Source organism: Tachyglossus aculeatus, chromosome 3, assembly GCF_015852505.1.
Source record: "Tachyglossus aculeatus isolate mTacAcu1 chromosome 3, mTacAcu1.pri, whole genome shotgun sequence".
In the NCBI taxonomy this organism is placed as follows: domain Eukaryota; kingdom Metazoa; phylum Chordata; class Mammalia; order Monotremata; family Tachyglossidae; genus Tachyglossus; species Tachyglossus aculeatus.
This window is the reverse complement of record NC_052068.1, coordinates 99165445-99187652: the sequence shown is the minus strand read 5'-3', so window position 1 is coordinate 99187652 and position 22208 is coordinate 99165445. Positions and strand designations below refer to the sequence as shown.

Sequence of the window (22208 nt, the reverse complement as noted above, 5' to 3'; positions counted from 1 at the left end):
AATGCCATTATTATTATTATTAACAGAGACCCATTCATTCATTCAATCATATTTATTGAGCACTTACTGTGTGCAGAGCACTGTACTAAGCGCTTGGGAAGTACAAGTTGGCAACATATAGAGACGGTCCCTACCCAACTGCGGGCTCACAGTCTAGCAGGGGGAGACAGACAACAAAACAAAACATATTAACCCAGAGTATGGAGTTGCCTGTGCTGGGAAGCATTAGAATCCAGAGCCCTAACGCCTCCATCAGCCTCCTTGTCCACCCGATCTGCCCCCCTACTGCTCTCCTCCTCAGCCCCCCCCCGTCCCCCGTCCCCGGCCACTGCCGCCGGCCCCCGCCCCCGCTGGGGCCCCGAGACCTGCAGACATGATGCAGGACCGGGTTGGAGAGATGCTGACACGCGCGTTTAAATACGGGGTGAGACTGAGCCGTGCTGACGGCCAGGAGGGACAGGCCTACTCCAGCAGGACCCCCTCCCCCCCTTTCCCTGGCCCCCTCCCTCTGCTGCCGGCCCTGGAAGGCCTTCCTTTCATTTCCGCGCTCGCCCCCCTCCCTCCCGGGACTCTCCGAAGCCGTGCAGGATCTCACATCTGCGGGCCTCCCCCAGCCCTCCTCCCCACCGCCCGACCTGTTCTACAGCCGGACCGCAGCCCAAGGGCCCTCCCTCCTTCAAGGGCCACATCACCCTCTAGACTGTAAGCTCCTTGTGGGTACTGAACGTGTTGACCAACTCTGTTATGCTGTATTCTCCCGAGCGCTCAGTACAGTTCTCTGCTCACTGTAAGCACTCAGTAAATACCACTGACGGATTAATCGATCACTTCCGAGGGGGAACACGACCAGGATCCCAGGATTGAAAATGCTATGTGCCCTCTGCCACTGGGGAGCCATTCTTCCTGTCTGACCTCACTCCCTCCCACTGCTGGGTCTTGGGGCCTTTTCATACCAGCCTCTGAGAGAAATGGGGATCCATGGTCTGGGGGGTGGAGCCAGGGGACCAGGACTCTCACAGGAACCCCAGGCAGCAATTAAGGGAGCCTCTATTCCCCTCCAGGAACCAAGTTAAATCACACAAACACACACACACCACACAAATGTACCAGGTACAATCAACGGCATACAGCAACAACAATGTTTCAAGCACCTTTGGAGCAGCATGACCTAGTGGAAAAAGCTCTGGCTTGGGAGTCAGAGGACCTGGGTTCTCATTCCAGCTCCACCACTTGTCTGCTGTGTGACCCTGGGTAAGTCACTTCACTTCTCTGTGCCTCAGTCACCTCATCTGTAAAATGGGGATTAAGACTTTGAGCCCCACGTGGGACATGGACTGTGTCCAACCTGATGATCTTGTATCTACCCCAGCGTAATTCCTGATACAAAGTAAGTGCTTAACAATTACTATTAAAAAAGTTGTTGGTAGATGTGATCCCTGCCTACAAGGAGCTTACAGTCTACAGTGGGGAGACAGCCTTAAAATAGATTACGGATGGGGAAATGGTAGAGTTTAAGATTATGTATGTAAATTCTGGGGGGTTGGGGTGAATAGCAAAGTGCTGATGGGGTACCCAGTAGAGTGCATAGTCGACATACAGAGGAAGTATGGGAAGGGGAAAAAAAGGCTTAGTCTGGGGGAGGGACAAGGGAGGAGGAGACTCTGAGCAGTAGACATGGGGCAATGGTTGTATCTATAATTCTATTTATTTATATTGATGCTACTGCTGCCTGTTTACTTGTTTTGATGTTTGTTTCCCCCCTTCTAGACTGTGAGCCCGTTGTGGGCAGGGAGTATCTCTATTTGTTGCTGAATTGTACTTCCCAAGCACTTAGTACAGTGCTCTGCATACAGTAAGCACTCAATAAATACTATTGAATGAATGAATGAAAGGGCACACACACACACACACACACACACGCCCCCCCCCCCCCCCACACACACACCCAGCAGCAACAGGAGCAGAGACCACCCTGGACTCTCATGAGCACAGAGACACAGAGAGAGATATGAGGGCAAGGAGAAGTCAGGCAGGGTTAATGATGAAAAAATTCCTAGAAGAGGTGAATTTCCCTTCTGATTTTAAAGGATTGGGAAGGATAGGGTTTATTAATAATAATTGTGGTGCTTGTTCAGTGCTCATTCTGTATTGGGCACTATTCCAAGTGCTAGATGCAAGATAAGCAGGTGGGACACAGTCTCTGATTCCACAAGAGCCACAGAGTTCAAGGCAGCAGGACAGCAGGTATCGAATTCCCATTTTACAGATTAGGACACCAAGGCCTGGGGAGAAGTGAAGCGACCTGCCCAAGGTCACACAGCTGGCAGATGGTGGAGCTGGGACTGGAACCCAGGTCCCCTGACTCCCAGGCCTGTGTTCTTTCCACCAGGCCACACCACTCCTCTCCCTAGGGCAGAAGCTGAGGGGAGAGCACTCCAGGGGCTGGATTAGCCCCCGCCTCGACTCTGAGGAAGGAGTGGCGGGTCTCCCCCCAGGGTGCAGCCACCTGGGTCCCTAAGGGGCCTTGCCCCCTTTCCCTCCCCACCGCAGCCCACAGGTGGGGGGCTGGGCTTGTCGAACAGGATGGATCCTGTTCCTTCCTCCCTTCTCTCCTTCTACAGCCCAGCCCGCATCCTCCACTCCTCTGCCACTAACCTCCTCACTGTGCCTCGTTCTCGCCTGTCCCGCCGTCGACCTCCGGCCCACGTCCTCCCCCTGGCCTGGAATGCCCTCCTTCCACACATTCACCAAGCTAGCTCTCTTCCTCCCTTCAAAGCCCTACTGAGAGCTCACCTCCTCCAAGAGGCCCTCCCAGACTGAGTCCCCTTTTTCCTCTCCTCCTCCCAATCCCCCCCGCCCTACCTCCTTCCCCTCCCCACAGCAGCTGTATATATGTATGTACAGATGTATTACTCTATTTTACTTGTACATATTTACTATTCTATTTATTTTGTTAATGATGTGCATTTAGCTTTAATTCTATTTGTTCTGATGACTTGACACCTGTCCACGTTTTGTTTTGTTGTCTGTCTCCCCCTTCTAGACTATGAGCCCGTTGTTGGGTAGGGACCGTCTCTATATGTTGCCGATTTGTACTTCCCGAGCGCTTAGTACAGTGCTCTGCACACAGTAAGCGCTCAATAAATACAATTGAATGAATGAATGAATGAATCCCGACCTGACTTTCGCCTCCGGGTTCCGACCATGTCGCCATATAGCCCTCCCTGAGCCAGTTCAACGAGGCCAATGCCCCTCTCGTGCTGGTCCTCCCTAGGCGCCCCACTGTGGCCGCCAGATCGTCTTCTAGAGGATCTGGACCCGACCAGGATCCGCGACCTCTAATGCACTGCTCTGGGGGTAGGGGGAGAGGGTGGGGGAGGGGTGTCTGCCTATTCACCCCCTTACTGTATGTAGGGGCTTGCGTGTGCTCGTCTGAGTTGTAGGTGCATGTGGGTGTTGTCATCATCATCAATGGTATTTACTGACCGCTTACTGTGTGCAGGGTGCTGTACTAAGCTCTCGGGAGAGGACAACATGACAGAGTTGGTAGACACGTTCCCTGCCACAACGATGCCTACATGTTGGTGAGGTGTGTACCTTTGGGCCTCTGCTTCTGCGTTCATAGCGAGGTTGCATTGGATGAGAATGTGAGGATATTATTCAGGTGACATATGGGTTGTGTGTGTCACCTGTAGTGCCTGTTAAGCCCTTACTATATGCCAGGCAGTATACTGAGCGCTGGGGTAGATACAACCAAATCAGGTTAGACAGAGTCCCTGTCCCGCATGGGGCTCACCGTCTTAATATCCATTTTACAGATGAGGCAAATGAGGCACAGAGAAGTGAAGTGATATGCCCAGCATCACACGGCAGAGAAGTGGCAGAGGCAGGATTAGAAGCCAGGTCCTTCTGACTCCCAGACCCGTGCTCTATCCACTTGGGCATCCTGATATGTTCAATGTGGTATCCACTAGGGCACCCTGATATGTTCAATGTGGGATTAGAACCCGGGTCCTTCTGAATTCCAGGCCTGTACTATCCACTAGGGCACACTGATATGTTCGGGGGCGGGAGGGGGCAGTATGTGTGTGTGTGTTTGTGTCTGTCTGTCTGTCTGTCTAGTGGAGGGTTCCTGTAAGTGTTCTGTTATATAAGGTGTAGGAAACCAATATAGCCCAGTCGGAGCTGGGCAGGGGGTCGAGTGGAAATTGGGGGGATCAGGCCTCTGCCCCGTGGGAGAGGACATCAGCCGGCCCCTCGCCCTTTCCCCCTCCCCACCACCCCCGACTAGGGGAAGGGCCCAGGTCTCCAGTGCCCCCGCAGCCTCGAGATGACCTTCAAACCATAATAGTCATTCGAGGAATCTTAGTACAGGGATCGGGTTCTGGGGGGGCAGCGGCTTTTATGGCCATCCTGGGGGGCGGGGGTGTTGTCCTGGTAGCAAGTTCTGAAGAGGAAAAGGGGAGCCATCCCCCGCCTCTGAGCATGCCTGGCTCAGAAACAAGCACCGAGGAGGAGAAGGAGGGGAAGAAAAAGGGGGGTCTGTTAGGCCAGAGGGAGATGAGCCGGGGTGGGGAGAGAGGCCGGGGCAGTCTGCATGCAGGAGGTAAGCAGCCTCCTCCACAGCCAAAGTAAAGCAAATATTAATTGATTTCCTTTAACTAACAGTCGAGACCTCATTTCCAAGGCAACCAGTTCTGTTTACTCAAATTAAGCACTTAGGTTAGGGGAAGCTGCACCTTGGAAAGGACAGAAAGGAAGATGGCAACACTAGGGCCCAGTTCATTCATTCCTTCAATCATATTTATTGAGAGCTTGCTGTGTGCAGAGCACCGTACTAAGCACTTGGGAAGGTACAATACCACAATAAACAGTGATGTTCCCTGCCCACAGCAATCTTACAATCTAGATTGGGGGGGTTGGGGCCAGTCCAGCAGGGGGGAACCAGAGATTGGTACAGGTCATTCAGCCCCGATCTTCCTTGGCACCCAGCTGCCCCCACCCCACTTCAGTTTGGGAACCAATGTGTCACGGGCGGGCCCCCCCGGAACCCTGGACTGCCTGCCCCAGCTCACCGACACTCCAAGCCCACCAAGCCCCAGAGCTCCAGGCACTAGAGTTGGCCCCTCGCCTGTCACAGCCACCACGCCCACTTCCAAGCTGCCTGTCTGTGTCCTTTCCCCTCTTTCCCCAAACTCACCTAATCCTCCAGGGAGACTTCTCAGGTTAGCCACACCTGGTCCCAATCACTCCATTTCTCCATACCATTGAGAGAGAGAGAGAGAGAGAGAGAGAGAGAGAGAGAGAGAGAGAGAGAGAGAGAGAGAGAGAGGGTGTACACTTGTCCAAACCCCCAGGAAAGTCAGCCCAGAGCATATGGGTCTCTGTCTTTTCCCTCTTCTCTCCCTCTCTGCTCAGTCCGGGGTTCTTGCCCCTAGAGGATCAGGATAGGCAAGAGGTAGGTAGGTATGTGTGCATGTGTGTGTGTGGGGGGGGGTGAGGGTGGGGGTGAGGGTGTGGTACAGGTGGCCAGGAGGTCTGATTGGTTCGAGGAAGTTCTGAACTTCTTGTATCCTCAGGCCTCTAGCTCCCCTCCAGCTCAGCCCTCTGTTGTCCCTCTTAGTCCCAGGAAGCCATGGAAGAGGGCAGCAGCAAGACCAGCTGATGGAATAGGACTGATGGGGAGCTGAGCACCCGAGGGCACAGAGGGCAGGGGCTGGGTGGGCCCAGAGCTAGGTCTGGAGAAGACGGGGATTTGGAATGGAAGGTGGAAGGCAGCTGACAGTGAAGAAGGGATGAGGGAGGGATGTGGTCATTTCCCTTCATTTGCGGTTGGGGGGCTCAAGCTACAGTAAGAGTGTCCACCCAGTGACAGAGAAAGGGCAGAGTTTGCAGGGTGGGCACTGCAGACATCTCAGGGCTGGGGGCAAGGGCGGCAGCAGCCAGGCCAGCCAACACAAGAGGCCGCTTTCCCTTAGCCACCAGAGCGAGAGCAGAGGACCCACCAAGGCCAGGCAGAGTACACCCAGGCAAGGCTCCATTCGGCAGAGGGCAAGGGCCAGCCCCCTTTCTAACAGTTTGGTCTGGAGATGCAGGACGATTGGGATAGAGGATTCCCAGGGCTCTGGTGAGCGCAGGTGTGAAGGGTGACAAAGCTCACAGCTGCCAGTCAGGTCCTCCCAGGATCCCTTTTCCCCCAACCCCCAGAAGGGCTAACCAACACCCAGGGTTTCCGCTCCCACCTCAAGATCCCCATTTGGGGGAGGCCAAGAAGAGCCAGCAGGCAGGAGGGGGAGTGGTAATTCTGGGTCCTGAGCAGTCTGACCTTAGGACCCACTCCTTCCTCTCCCTGGGCCTCAGTTTCCCCCAGGCCCCATCCCGGCTGTCCAAGTCAACATCTGCAAGGGGCCCGAAGGTCCTGAGCTGGGAGTGGAGAGTGCAGGGGGGGTGGGGGTGAGGAGGGGAGTTTTGGGCGGGAGACCAGCTAGGGGAGAAAAGACAGGCGCAGACACACAAAAGGACTTGCAATGCCGGACATCTGCTGTGGACCCCCAGGACTTGGCGGGAGGGGCGGGAACACGGCGTTCCTGGACCAGCGATCCAGGGGCGGGAAGCCCGGTGCACATCTGGGGGCGGTGCACGGAGAGGCGGCGGTGGGATGGCCACGGAGCCCCCTGAAGGGCCAGGACCGCCCCCACCTACAGCCCGCCTTCTCTGGAGCAGAGGTCGCAGCTGAAGACCCCAATTTGGAGAGTCGGAGAGGGTCAGGGTCGACCACCCCCAGGATCCAACAGGCCTAGGACACCACCTTCACCTTCAAAAGGGAGGGGGCTGGATGGGTTGACCTCTTAAGTTCCCTTCCAGATCAGCGGTCTTCTGGTTGAACTACTCCCCAGAGCAGTGCAGGAGAGCAGGCTCCCCCTTTTAAGAACAGGGTGAGAGGTGACGAACTAGCCCAGAAGCAGGAAGGATATTATTATTATTATTACTATTATGGTATTTGTTAAGTGCTTACTATGTGAAAAGCACTGTTCTAAGCACTGGGGTAGATACAAGGAAATCAGATTGTCCCACAGACCTAATTCCCATTTTACAGATGAGGTAACTGAGGCACAGAGAAGTGAAGTGACTTGCCCAAGGTCACACAGCAGACAAATGGCGGAGTCGGAATTAGAACACATGTCCTCTGACTCCCAAGCCTGTGCTCTTTCCAATAAGCCACGCCGCTTCACATGATAGAGAACGGACGCCCAGCAGGACCTCCAAAAGGGGAGCAGGGGGAGATACAGGACCAGGTGAGGAATGGGGTGTGTGGAGGTCTCCACCCCTAGCATCTGTCTACCCAGGAGAGACCCACATTGGGGGGTTGGACCACCCAGATCAAGGAGATGGATGAGCTGACCCAGGGAGCACCCCTCCAGCCTGGGGGCATTTAGAATTCTTTCCATGTCAGATGTACGGTTTTGCTGGGTGGGGCCCAGAGCACCTTTGGAACTCAGAGCCCGCCTGGTCCTGGAGGCCCAGAAATCCAACCTGGCAGATCCGGATCCAGGCAGGTAGAGGGCTTGGCATGGTGGTGACATCCTGCCAGTCCCCCCTCACTACCCCATCCCCATGCCCGCCTTCCCCTTCAACACCCCCGCCTCCCCCAGCAAGCACTGAGCTAATAGAATGAATCTCACGGTCAATAGTGTAATCTATAATTCAGCTGGAGCCCCACGCCCGGCGCTTCCCATTTAGGTGACAGCGTTGCAGAAATTTCAATTTTCTGCAGAATTTAGTATTCACAGCGTTTTGGATGGGTGCCCAGGGTGGGGGGCAGGGAGAGACAGCTTCAGAGACAAACCCTGCTTGGGGCTGGTTGTGGGGGGGTGGCGGAGAGAGAGAGAGAGACAGAGAGGAGATGTGGGGGATGGGGAAACTGAGTGAGGAGTGAGAAGGGGAAGGGGAAGAGAGCAGGGGGATGAGAGAAGGGGAGGAAGGTCAAGCCATCCACAGACGTGATGAGTCTGAAGTGGCTTCCCCATGCCCTGCCCTCCCCACCCCTCCCCTTCCCAACCAGCTGAGCCCCAGATGTAAGAGAGCGAGGGGAAGAGCAGGCCATGAGACCCCCAAAGAGAGAAATGGCCATGGGTCTGGTTGGGGGCAGGGGGAGAGGAAAGAACACACCTGGCCACTCTCCATTTACAAACAGCCCAGATGGACAGATGGACACATGGACGGGAAGAGTTCATAGAGCCTCCGGGGGGATCACCAAAGGGTCATGGGAAGGCCAGGAAGGTGGAAAATCTGTGGACTTCCCTTGAGAGAATAGCCAGGGGTGTGGCTGAGTCTGCAGCAAGAGGGATGGGAGTCAGACCGCAAGAAAGATTTGAAGCTCTTCCTCTAGACTGTAAGTTTATCTTGGGCAGGGAATGTGTCTGTTATATTGTTTTGTTATACTCTCCTGAGCTCTTAGTATAGTACCCTGCACACAGTAAGCATTCAACAAATATGATTGATTAATTGATGGACTGAGGGGACAGGAGGGAGAAGGGAGGATGGGGGGGACCCAGAACCCCCCTTCAGGGGTCTCTCCTGAGCTGAAGAAAGACCCTACCTGGACATAGGGACTGGGCTGCGTCACCCAGAGGCAGAGGAATTGCCAGATTGACTCTGATTGAGGGACAGGGATTCTATGCCCTGCCAGTTCCACCCCCATCCCATCCCCCCATCCTGCCCTATCCCCACCCAAGCAGAAGCAGCATGGCCGAATGGAAAGAGCACGGGCCTGGGAGTCAGAGAACCTGGTTTCTAATCCCGGCCCTGACAAGTGCTTGCTGTGTGACTTTGGGCAAGTCACTTAACTTCTCTGTGCTTCAGTTCTTCTGTTCTTCCTCCTATTTAGACTGTAAGCCCATGCAGGACAGGGACTATGTCCAACCTAATTAACTTATATCTACCCCGGTGCTTATAACAGTGTTTGACACATAGTAAACACGTAATAAATACCATTTTTTAAAAAAGCCTGTTTACTGGTCCCTGTCCAGGTAGAGGCTGTCCCTGGTCCCTAGTCCCCGTCCATGTAGAGAAGCAGCATGGCAGTAGTGGATAGAGCAAGAGCCTGGGAGTCTTAAGGTCATGGGTTTTAATCTCAGCTCTGTCATTTGTCTGCTGTGTGACCTTGGGCAAGTCACTTCACTGGGCCTCAGTTACCTCATATATAAAATGGGGATCAAGACTGTGAGTCCCACGTGGGACAGGGACTGTGTCCATCCTGATTTGCTTGTATCCAACCCAGTGCTTAGCACAGTGCCTGGCACATAGTAAGTACTTAACAAGCACCATAATTATTATTGTTATTATTAGGCTGGGACCAAGAGAAGGTGAATCTGGCCCCAGCGTCCCTCCCCCCGTCTCTTTGCCCAGGCCCCTACTCACTCACCTGCTCTTCACAAGTCCACCTACCTGCATGTCCCCCAACCGGCTTCCATCTCCTCCCTGATCACCCTTCTATATTCCCTGCCCCGGCCCCTGATCTGGATTCCACACAGTTCCTGAATATGGAGCCGTATGGTGCAGACACCTGATGGCTGGGGAGAAATCCACCTGGGAATGAGCATGGCTGGCCCAGAGAGCCCCAAGACCGCAGAAAGACTCCCCACAACCAACCTACTCCCCGACACAGTCTGCTCCTCAGAACCATCCAGCTCCCTGCAACCAGGTTGCTCCCCAAACCAGTCTGTTCCCCCACCAGCCTGCTCCCCTCAGGCAGGCTTTTCCCTCCACCAGCCTGTTCCCCCAGCCAGCATCCTCCCCACAACCAGGAGGCTGTTCCTCAAACCAGCCTGCTCTCCTCTCATCCAAGCTGCTCCCCTTAACCAGACTGTTTCCTCCAAACAGCCTGTCCTCCCCTCATCCAATGTGTCCTCCCAGAAACCAATCTGCTGCCCTCAACCTCCTCCCCTCATCTAAACTGTCCTCCCCTCATCTAAATTGTCCTCCTCACAACCAGCCTGTTCCCGCCAACCAACCTGTCCCCCTCTCATCCAACCTATTCTCCTCACAATCAAATTGCTCCCCACAACCAGTCTGTCCTCCCCTCATCCAACCTGTTCTCCCCCAACCAACCTGCTCCCCCAACCAGCCTCTTCTCTCCTCAACAAACCTGTCCTCCCCCAACCAACCTGGTCCCCACAACCAGCCTGTTCCCTCCAATCAGCCTGTTCTCATCACTGAACCTGCCCTCCCAGGGCCAGCTAGGACATGCCTCTGTCACCTAAGGGAGACTGGTAGGAAATGGGGCCCCTATCCTAAGAAGTGGGTGGGAACCCAAGTGGAAAGGTTAGATTCAGGCCTGGGAAGAACCAACCACCTCTGAGCTCCCCACTGGCCTTACTGGCCAACGTATTTGCCCGCACTCCCAAAACCTACACAAACAGAGTTCTCCTTGCACACAGGAAGCCAAGTGCACACCCAGAACTACTCAGTCATACACAAGTATAAGCAGAGCCTGATCTTCGCACACGTCCAGTCTCACAGGAATGGGCGGCTTCCCAATAATAATGATAACTGTGGTATTTGTTAAGCACTTTACTATTCATTCATTCAATCATATTTATTGAGCGTTTACTGTGTGCAGAGCACTGTATTAAGCACTTGGGAAGTACAAGTCGGCAACATATAGAGACCGTCCCTACCCAACTACGGGCTCACAGTCTACTATATGCCAGGCACTGTGCTTAGCACTGGGGTAGATACAAGCAAATCAGGTTAAACACAGCCCCTGTCCCACGTGGGTCTCATGGTTTCAATCCCCATTTTACAGATGAAGTACCTGAAGCACAGACAAGTGAAGTGACTTTCCCGAGGTCACACAGCAGACAAGTGGCAGAGCTGGAATTTGAACACATGACCTCCTGCCTCCCAGGTCCATGCTCTATCCACTACACCATGCCGCTTCCCGCACAGACAGTCCCAGATACAGCCTCCTGCTTACAAATGCACCTCCACTATTCAATTGATAGTATTTATTGAATGCTTACGGTGGGCAGAAACTGTACTGAATGCTCAGAAGAGTACACTACAACAGAGTTGATAGATGTGATCAACAAGGAGCTTATCCTCAGACCAGTAGGCCCCCAGAGTCATAGAAACAGAGTCTGACAAACACATGAATGCACACATGCATTCACACGCACATGTTCTGTTTCTCTCTCTTAGGGTCCTGAGTCCATTCCAGTCTGTTGGTCAGGGCCCAGAAGCCTGTGGAAACCTCAGCTCCCAAGGAGGTCCGGTATGGAGCCAGAACTAGAGGGTGATTTCTTTCAATGCCCTGGAGGAGCCCAGCTATTTGCTGGCTTCATTCCCCCTGCCGGCAGCAACAATGACTCATGAGAGAATCACTACTGAGCCCAGAAGACCCGCTCGCCCCTGGGATCTGTGGGGTGAACCGGGGCTGACCATCCCAAGTGCTACCAGGCTCGTGCCTGGAGATCCCCGGCCTAAATCCAGGAAGGCTTCCTAGAGGGGAAGGGGTTTAGTAACGTTGAAAGGAGGGTAGTAATGGACGGGGCCTGGGGAAGAAGTGAGGGAAGGGCATTCGAGGTGGGGGGGTGGCGGGGAATGGTGAGCTAGTTTCAGCAAGAACCCTACACTTCAGCTTGGTTACAGAGAGCTCTGTCCAGACCTTGGAAACCATCTCTCTCTACCCCTCGGGGGGATGATTGGGGATAATTGCTTCTTGCTGGTGAGCAGGCTCAGAGACAGCAGCCTATCCCAGCCTCCATAAATTAACCCCGGCACACAGATGGAGGAGGCTCAGCGCATTCAGAGACGTTTATCTCTTTGTCTTCTCTCCAAGAAAGAGGGAGGGAGGAGACGGGTAAAATCCGCACTGATTGTTCCAACGTGAGTTAATTCAGCCAAGAGAAGATCGATACGCACACACAAACACACTCTCCCTCTCTCCCTTCCCCGGGCAGGAAGTACAAGACCAACAGAACCTCACCCCTCCCCTTCTTCTTGGGGCTGCCAAACCCACCATCTCCAGGAAGCCTTCCTGGATAAACCCCACCCAGTTCCAGTCACCCGGATGATATCAGCTCCCCCTGCCCTCTTGTCACCCCTCTGGACACACCCATATCTGTTGGCAGCAAACCAGTGTGACCCATGTTGAAGGGGCCCACTTTACCCTGGGTGTGCTGGGGCAAAAGGGGGGGCAAGGACTTTAGGGGACAGACTGGGCCAGAGAGATCCACTGGGCCAGAGCCACAGTCACTTCTCTCCTTTGTGCTTTGTGTTGCTCACTTGATGAATGGCATTTGTTGAATATCTACTGAATTCAAAACACTGAACTATGTAATAATTGAGCATTTGTTAAGCACTTACTATGTGCCAGGCACTGTACTAAGTGCTGGGGTGGCTACAAGCAAATCAGGGTGGACACAGTCCCTATTCCCACCTGGGGCTCCTAGTTTTAGTCCTCATTTTATAGCTAAGGTAACTGAGGTCCAGAGAAGCAAAGTGACTTGCCCAAGGTCACACAGCAGGCAAGTGGCAGAGGCAGAATTAGAACCCAGATCCTTCTGACTCCCAGGTCCATGCCCTATCCATAGGCCATGATGCTTCTTGGGAGAGTAGTGCTCTGCACACAGTAAACACTCAATAAATACGATTGATGGATTAATACAATAGAGGCAGGGTGGCCTAGTGGAAAAGCATGGGCCTGGGAATCAGGAGACCTGGGTTCTAATCCTGATTCTGTTATTGGTCTGAGGGGTGATCTTGGTTAAACCACAACTTCTCTGTACCTTGGTTTCCTCATCTCTAAAGTGGGGATGAGAAACCTAGTCTTCCTACCTATCAGTCAATCAAGCAAGCAAGCTGTGGTATTTATTGATCACTTACTGGGTGCAGAGCACTGAACTAAGCACTTGGGAAAGTACAATTCAATTTTTATTCATTCAGTTGTATTTATTAAGCACTTCCTGGGTGCAGAGCACTGTACTAAGCACTTGGGAGAGTACAATACAACAATAAGCAGACACAATCCCTGTCCACAATGAGCTTATAGTCTAGAGTGGGAGACCAAATGGGCCTCTCCAGTCAGGGCTGAAAAGCTAGTCCTGGCCAGGGCCCCAGAGTGAGAGCAAGACTGAGAATCCAGCTTTTAGAGTGATGGGGGTCTTCAGCGACCTGGAGGGGGCCTGTACGTTGCCCCCATACTCATTCAATCGTATTTATTAAGTGCTTACTGTGGGCAGAGCACTCTACTAAGTGCTTAGGTCAAGGTTGGATTATGCCTCCCTAGGCAGGGAGGAGGAGCGGAGATAACAACCCCCCAAGGGAAGGATTGGGGAGAAGCAGTGCCTCGCTCCTGCTTGTCCACTCCTCTCCCAGCATCTGCCCCCCGCCACCCCCAGAGGCAGGAGGAAGGAGCCAACAGACATGAAGCCCAGATTGATTCATTCATTTAATCATATTTATTGAGCGCTTACTGTGTGCAAAGCAAAGCACTATACTAAGTGCCTGGGAGAGTACGATGTAACAATAAACAGACACATTTCCTGCCCATAATAAGTTTACAGTCTAGAATTTCTCAAATAGCTCCCAGATAATGAACCCCCCAGCCGCCTACCAATGACCAGACCCGAGTTCAGCACCTAGAGCAGGTTAAATAATGGCAAGAGGCAGGAACCGAGGCAGGGGACTTTGGGAAGAACCAGCTTCACACTGAGTGGTCCAGTTGTGCTCCCGGAAATGGAGATCATTCATTCATTCAATCGTATTTATTGAGCACTTACTGTGTGCAGAGCACTGTGCAGATCACCCAATCTCACCCAGACAAATGATAACTGGGCAGGTATGGGGCAACTAGCTGTCCAAGGGGCAGGGTCAGTCATCAGAACTGGACTGGATGGGGAGTGTGGGTCTGACCAGCCAGACCCTGAACTGTCCAGCATGACACCAGATGATTCCCCATCTAGACTGTGAGCTTGTTGTGGGCAGGAATGTGTCTGTTTGTTGTTATATTGTACTCTCCCAAGTGCTTAGTACAGCACTCTGCATGTGGTAAGCACTCAATAAATACCACTGATGATGATGATGGAATAAGGCAGGGAGAGAGGAAGAAAGAGGGAGAGCGACAGAGATGGACACAGGTATTCTATCCAACGCTGCCCAAACAATCCAGCAATCACTGAGCACCAATCCCTGTCCTCAACGAGTTTACATTGTGGTGGGGGAGACAGGCACTAAATTACAAATAGGATGATGATGGTGGTATTTGTTAAGTGCTTACTATATGCCAAGCACTGTTCTAAGTGCTGAGGTAGATACAGGTTATCAGGTTGTCCCACGTGGGGCTTGCAGTCTTAATCCCCATTTTACAGATGAGGTAACTGAGACGCAGAGAAGTTAAGTGACTTGCCCAAGGTCACACAGCTAAGTGGCAAAGTGGAATTAGAACTCACGACCTCTGACTCCCAAGCCCGGGCTCTTGCCACTAAACCACACTGCTTCAATAGGAGGAAGAAGGAACATGATTTGTGTATATGAGTTAGCTCTTAATCAATCGGGCATACTGAATATGTATAGAAGTGCCTCAGATGGTGGTGAGTACACAAGTGTGTAGTTGGCAAGATATAACCTGAGGAGAACAGAAATTAATTGTTCCCCTGTTAGGAATGCCTAGCCCGCAGTCCTGCCCCTCCTGCAAACTCCTAAAAGCCTACTCCCTCCAGGAAGCCTTCTTGGATTATCCCTATCTACTTCTAGACTGTAAGATCACTGTGGGCGTGGTCCATGTTTAATAATAATGATGGCATATGTTAAGTGCTTATTGGGTCAGTGGAAAGAGCCCGGGCTTTGGAGTCAGAGTTCATGGGTTCAAATCCTGGCTCTGCCAATTGTTGGCTGTGTGACTTTGGGCAAGTCACTTAACTTCTCTGTGCCTCAGTTCCCTCATCTGTAAAATGGGGATTAAGACTGTGAGCCCCCCGTGGGACAATCTGATCACCTTGTAACCTCCACAGCGCTTAGAACAGTGCTTTAGTAATGTTACTCCCTCCTCAAAAATCTCCAGCGGCTACCAATCAATCTGCGCATCAGGCAGAAACTCCTCACCCTCGGCTTCAAGGCTGTCCATCACCTCGCCCCCTCCTACCTCACCTCCCTTCTCTCCTTCTACAGCCCACCCTCCGCTCCTCTGCCGCTAATCTCCTCACCGTGCCTCATTCTCGCCTGTCCCGCCATCGACCCCCGGCCCACGTCATCCCCTTGGCCTGGAATGCCCTCCCTCCGCACATCCGCCAAGCTAGCTCTCTTCCTCCCTTCAAGGCCCTACTGAGAGCTCACCTCCTCCAGGAGGCCTTCCCAGACTGAGCCCCTTCCTTCCTCTCCCTCTCATCCCCCTCTCCATCCCCCCCATCTTACCTCCTTCCCTTCCCCATAGCACCTGTATATATGTATATATGTTTGTACATATTTATTACTCTATTTATTTATTTATTTATTTATTTTACTTGTACATATCTATTCTATTTATTTTATTTTGTTAGTATGTTTGGTTTTGTTCTCTGTCTCCCCCTTTTAGCCTGTGAGCCCACTGTTGGGTAGGGATGTCTCTATATGTTGCCAACTTGTACTTCCCAAGTGCTTAGTACTAGTGCTCTGCACACAGTAAGCACTCAATAAATACGATTGATTGATTGATTGATTTACATTCTAGAGGGGAAAGCAGACATTAATAAAAATAAATAAATTACAGATATAGACAGAAGTGTTGTGGGGCTGGGATGGGGGATGAATAAAGGGAGCAAGTCAGGGAGATGCAGAAGGGAGTTGTAGGATGTAAGACCCTCACATTTGTACATCTTACAATAATCCATCAGCGGTATTTATTGAACGCTTACTATGTGCAGAGCACTGTATAGCATTTGGGATAATACAAAGCAATGAACAGGTAGACACAATTCCTACCCTCAAGGAGCTTACAGTCTAGTCAGGGAGACAGACATCATTAAAATAAATTACAGGAAGGGGAAGCAACTGAGTAGAAAGATGCATACAACCATGATGTGGGGGTGGGAGGAAGTAACTAAGTTGCAGGGTGATGTGGAAGAGAGGGTTCAGATACTGTAATAATAATAATAATAATAATAATAATAATAATTTTGGTACTTGTTAAGTGCTTACTAGGTACCAAGCACTATTCTAAGTGCTGGGGTAGATACAGGTTAATCAGGTGGGACAAAGTCCCTGTCCCACATGGGGCTCACCCTCTTATTCCCATTTTACAGATGAGGGAACTAAGGCACGGAGAATGAGGTGATTTGCCTAAGGTCACAGAGCAGACATGTGGCAGAGCAGGGATTAGAACCCAGGTTCTTCTAACTCCCAGGCCTGTGCTCTATCCACTAAGCCATGCTGCTTCTCCTTACAGATGGGTGTCTACAAAGTGACCAAGTGTTCATGGATACCAGCCCTCCTGTCCACAGAATCAAAGGCATAAAGAGAATTCTCTCCCTGAAAAACTTCTTCTGTAGAGAAGCAGGATTTGTTGGGGGGGACCGAGGACAGGGCTGCTGGGTAGTATTAGGCAGATGTGGTCTTCTGAGAAGAGCATGGGTCTGGGAGTCAGGAGACCTGGGTTCTAGTCTTGGCTCTGCCCCTAACCTGAGCAAGTGAGATTTTATACACTGTAGTACAGTTTCCTCATCTGTAAAATGGGGATACTATCTGCTTCTCCACACCTCAGGGTTGTTCCAATTAAGACAGCTGATGTTGCAGTGCTTTGGAAAATAAAGTACTAAAACTCAGTGGGTCAGCTTGGGAGAGGGGGACCAACCTCTCTCTGGTATTTCTCCTAAAAAGGCAGAAACCTCAGCTCTCTCCCCTCCCACGACTCCACCTAGCTCAGGCATATATACCCAGAATTCAGTTCTGGGTCCCCTTTTGTTCTCCATCTACACCCACTCCTTTGGAGAACTCATTCACTCCTATGGCTTCAACTTCCATCTCTCTGTGGATGATCCCCAAATCTATATCTCCAGCCCTGATCTCTCTCCCTCTCTTCAGTCTAGGATTTCCTCTTGCCTTCAAGAAATCTCTACCTGGATGGACATCTGTACATCTCTCCCCCCTATCAAACTGTCTACTCCAAGCCAGTCCAGGGCTTTGCACAGAAGCCCAAGGCTCTGGCTAATTGGACTGTCAAATGTGTAGACAGAACAGCACAGGCGGAGGGGGTGACTCCCTAACCCCACCCACCCCCATGACTCCAATGGGGACTCATTTCTACTTGGGCAAGTCACTTCACTTCTGGGCTTCAGTTACCTCATCTGTAAAATGGGGATTGAGACTGTGAGCCCCATATGGGACAGGGACTGTGTCCAACCCAATTTGCTTGTATCCACCCCAGCGCTTAGTACAGTGCCTGGCACATAGTTAAGCACTTAACAAATACCATTATTATTACTATTATTATCATCATTAAGGTATTTGTTAAGTGCTTTCTGTGTCAAGCACTGTTCTAAGCCCTGGGGTAGATACCAGCTGATCAGATCGGACACAATCTCTGTCCCACATGGGGCTCAGCGTCTCAATAGGGGGTAGGGGGGAGTACAGACATTGAATCCCCATTTTACAGATGAGGAACCTGAGGCCCAGAGAAGTTAAGTGGCTTGCCCAAGATCGCATAGCGAGCAAATGACCAACCCAGAATTAGAATCCAGGTCCACAGATTCCCAGCCCCATGCTCTTTCCCCTAGGCCATTCTGCTTCTTTTCCTGCTCCAACTACTTTTCATTCAATTATATTTATTGAGTGCTTACTGTGTGCAGAGCACTGTACTAAGCCCTTGGGAGAGTACAATATGACAATAAACAAACTCACTCCCTATCCACAACAGTCTACACTCCACTACTACTACTACTACTACTACCACTACTACTACTACTACTACTACTACTACTACTACTACTACTACTGCTGCTGCTGCTGCTGTTGCTGTTCTGAGAATAGGACAGGGAGACATGGCTGACTGTTCAGCAGGGAGGCCACAGTTAAATTTGAGGCAGAACTTCCTGAGAACAGCTGTGGTTAACCACTGGCACTGGGGTGGGAGGAAAGCACTCAGGAGCATAACAGAAAACCACAGACCGTCCGCGCTATCGATGCCGTGCAGCCAAGAGGCAGAGGGATGGACCGGTTGACCCTTTGGGCTCTGGATTGTTTGAGACTCAGCGTGGGAGCTGAGCCCTCAATCCTGCCATAGGGAATGACCCCAATTTGCCATTTAGGTGTTGGAACAGCTCTGTCAAACTGGGTCTTTGAGGCCACATCATTCATACTCCTGCCTCAGAGCAGGACAGTCTGGTTCACCCACCTGTACGCTTTTCGATGAAGGAGATGACTCACAGAAGTTGGAAGTTTGGGAGATGGGAAAACAGGCCACTTCACCATCACGGTAATAATTATAATAATAATTATGGTACGGTTAAGTGTTTACTATGCACCAAGCACTGTTCTAAGCCCTGGGGTAGATACAAGCTAATCAGACTAGAAACAGTCCCTGTTCCACATGGGGCTCACACTCTGAATCCCCAGTTTTACACATGAGGTAATTCAGGCCCAGAGAAGTTAAATGCCTTACCCAAGTCGTACAGCAGACATGTGACAGAGCCAGAATTAGAACTCAGGTCCTGACTCCCAGGACCATGCTCTATCCCCTAAGCCATGCTGCTTCTCAGCTGCCATCCACACATCCTGACGGCTTCGCAGCTTGCAGCCCATGAGCCAGTTTGGGTCTCAAATTATCCTATCCCTGGCCCAGGCCTATGTGAGGTGAGAACCATCACCTTCAGAGGCTGTGGGGAGACACAGCCAGGATCCAGAGACTGAGGCTGACCCTGCCCCTGCCCAACCTGGACACTAACCCCTCCTCTCACCCATGTAAAGACCTGGAAACATGTGGGCAACTCCAATCCTCCCCCGTTTGCTCTGTCCACCCTGCCAAACTCAAGAGAGCACCCAGAGACTGCCCTGTCTCCCAGACCTGATATGTTGTGGGGGAGAGCTTCTCTCCTGCTCCCCTCTCAGCTCACATCTGGCAAAATCCCCCTCTCTCCAAAATCAAAAAACGGTTTGAATAATCTGCATGCTTTCCTGCATTAGTGTGCTTTTTGTAGCTCTCCTTTGTTTCAGCCCTTCTCCTAGGCCCAGACCCTCTCCCTATGCCCTCCCCCATCCCAGACCCTCCCCTCAGGAGGGAACTTACAGCAGCTGGACCCAGGGCAGAGAATTAAAACAACTTTTCCAAGAACCGTAGTAGAAAGAACAAGGGCCTGGGAGACAGAGGACCTGGTTTCTAATCCCAGCGATAATAATAATTGTTATAATTATGGCACTTGTTAAGCACTTACTGTGCCAAGCACTGTTCTAAGCACTGGGGTAGATACAAATCAATCAGGTTGGACATAGTCCCTATCCCACATGGGGCTCACACTCTTAATCCCCATTTTGCAGATGAGGTAACTGAGGCCCAGAGACTTGCCCAAGGTCACACAGCAGTACTGTGGCAGAGCCAGTATTAGAACCTAGGTCCTTCTGGCTCCCAGGCCCATGCTCTGTCCACTAAGCCACTCTGCTTCCCTAGCTTCCCCAGCTCTTTCTCTTGTCTGCTGTGTGACCTGGGACAAGTCACTTCACTTCTCTGGGCCTCCGTTTCCGCATCTGTATAATGGGGATTAAGGCTAGGAGCCCCATTTGGGACATGGACTATGTCCAACTCTATCATCTTGTACCTACCTGCACATAGTGTCTGACGCACAGTAAGCGCTTAACAAATATTGCAATTACTATTATTGTTAGTAGGCAGAAGGAGACTGAAAAGAAACAAACAGACTGTCCTCCTCCTCCACCCTCAGGGAAGCAAACTCCATAATTCATTACCTCAGGAGCCTGGGGTGAGCTCTCGAAGGTGTGCTGTGTCAGAGGTACCACTAGTAGCCTGCCAGGCCTGCCTCCTATCCCCTCCCCCCACACCGGCAACACCCTGCTCTGACCCTAACCACCTCTGCCCACATCCAGGGGCTCCCAAACCCTGGAAGCTGCTACTCCTAAGAGGGCAGCCCCTGGGTGGAGCTATTGGCAGTGACTCACCCAAACCAGACTTGCCCCGATCTGTACTTTGCAGATGGGCAGAGCAATCCTCCCATCAGGGGGAATCGATACCTCCGAACAGGGGGCCAATAAACAGAAACGTAACAGGCAGACCCGTGACCTTCCTAATCCAGCCAAGAGTGAGTGCCCATATGTCTGTGGGTGTGTCTGTGGGTGTCTGCGTGTGCATGCAAGCGCATGGTGGTCCCCAGGGTGGGGGCTGGATGTAGTGGGACTTACCGGGCTGACTGTGTCTCTGGGCACACACCACCACCACCGCAGCTAGAACCACCCAGCAGGCTGGTGGGACGGGCCGGGCCATCTGAGGAAAAAGAGAGAGAGAATGCGTCAAAGCCACGAGCTGAAGGTCACCCCCCACTGGCCACCTGGTCTGAACCCCTCCCAGTCCTCCTGTCGGCCCCTGCTCGGTAAAAATAATAATAATAATTATGGTACTTGTTAAGCCCTTACTATGTACCAACCACTGTTCTAAGCACTGAGGTAATAATAATAATGATAACGGTATTTGTTAAGCACTTACTGTGGGCCACGTGCTGTTCTAAGCGCTGGGGTGGATACGAGCAAATCAGGTTGGACACAGTCCCTGTCCCACATGGGGCTCACAGTCTCAATCCCCATTTTACAGATGAGGTAACCGAGGCACAGTGAAGCAAAGTGACTTGTCCAAGGTCACACAGCAGACAAGCGGTGGAGTGGGGATTAGAACCCACGACCTTCTGACTCGCAGGCCTGGGCTCTAGCCACTGCGCTATGCTGCTTCTCAAGATACAAGTTAAAAGGTTGGACACAGTCCCTGTCCCATATGGGGCTCACAGTTTTAATCCCCATTTTACAGATGAGGTAACTGAGGCCCAGAGAAGTTAAACGACTTGCCCAAGGTCACACAGCACACATAAAGTCACACAGCAGACATGTTTCAGAGCCAGGATTAGAATCCAGGTCCTTTCTGACTCCCAGGCCTGTGCCCTAGCCAATAAGCTAGGCTACTTCTCTAATCTTCCCTGGGAGCAGAGGGAGGTAGAGTGGCCAGGCTGGTATAGTCCCTCATAAGTCACTCACTGTCTTCATACTAATAATAACTGTGGTGTTTGTTAAACATTTATGTGCCAAGCACTTTGCTAAGTACTGGGGTAGACACAAGATAACCAGGTCTGACCCAGTCCCTCCCCAACATGGGGCTCAGAGTCTAAGAGAAAGGAAGAGCGGCAGAGAAGCACTGTTGCCTAGTGATTAGAGAATCGGCCTGGGAGTCAGAAGATCATGGGTTTTAATTCCAGCTCTGCCATCTGTCATGGGTTCAAATCCCAGCTCTGCCGTTTGTCAGCTGTGTGACTTTGGGCAAGTCACTTAACTTCACTGTGCCTCAGTTACCTCATCTGTAAAATGGGGATTAAGACTGTGAGCCCCACGTGGGACAACCTGATCAACTTGTATCCTCCCCAGCGCTTAGAATAGTGCTTTGCACATAGTAAGTGCTTAACAAATGCCATTATTATTATTATTATTATTATTATTATTATTATTATTATTATTATTGTTATTTGTCTGCTGTGTGGACTGGGGCAAGTCACTTCACTTCTCTGGGCCTCAGTCCCCTCATCTGTAAAATGAGACTGTGAGCCCCACGTGGGACAGGGACTGTGTCCAATCCGATTTGCTTGTATCCACCCCAGCGCTTAGTACAGTGCCTGGAGGGCTCACAACTGGCTCACAGTCTAGAAGGGGGAGACAGACAATAAAGCAAAACAAGTCACCAGCCCTAGGCAGGCGGGGAAAAGTTTACAAGCTGCCACTGAAGCAATCCATGTGCCTTCCACCAGACTTGGCCCTGGTTCTGATTGAAGCTCTCTTCCCCTCTTCAAAGTCCTACTGAGAGCTCACTTCCTCCAGGAGGCCTTCCCAGACTGAGCCCCCCTTTTTCTCTGCTCCTCCTCCCCTCCCCATCGCACCGACTCCCTCCCTCTGCCCTACCCCCTCTGTCCTACCCCCCTTCCCCTCCCCACAGCACTTCTGTATATTTGTATATATTTATTATTATATTTATT

The 22208-nt window shown here is 51.7% G+C and overlaps 1 protein-coding gene across 6 annotated transcripts in view; it reads right to left on the bottom strand.

The window, feature by feature from the left end:
* The window catches only part of CNTFR (ciliary neurotrophic factor receptor), a 205154-nt gene that overhangs the window by 94402 nt on the left and 88544 nt on the right, over positions 1 to 22208 (bottom strand). For all 6 annotated transcript variants that reach the window (XM_038744404.1, XM_038744401.1, XM_038744405.1 and 3 more), the window contains one exon: positions 20383 to 20464. In XM_038744404.1, coding sequence (XP_038600332.1) covers positions 20383 to 20464 — 82 coding nt within the window. The remainder of the gene's footprint in view (positions 1 to 20382; positions 20465 to 22208) is intronic.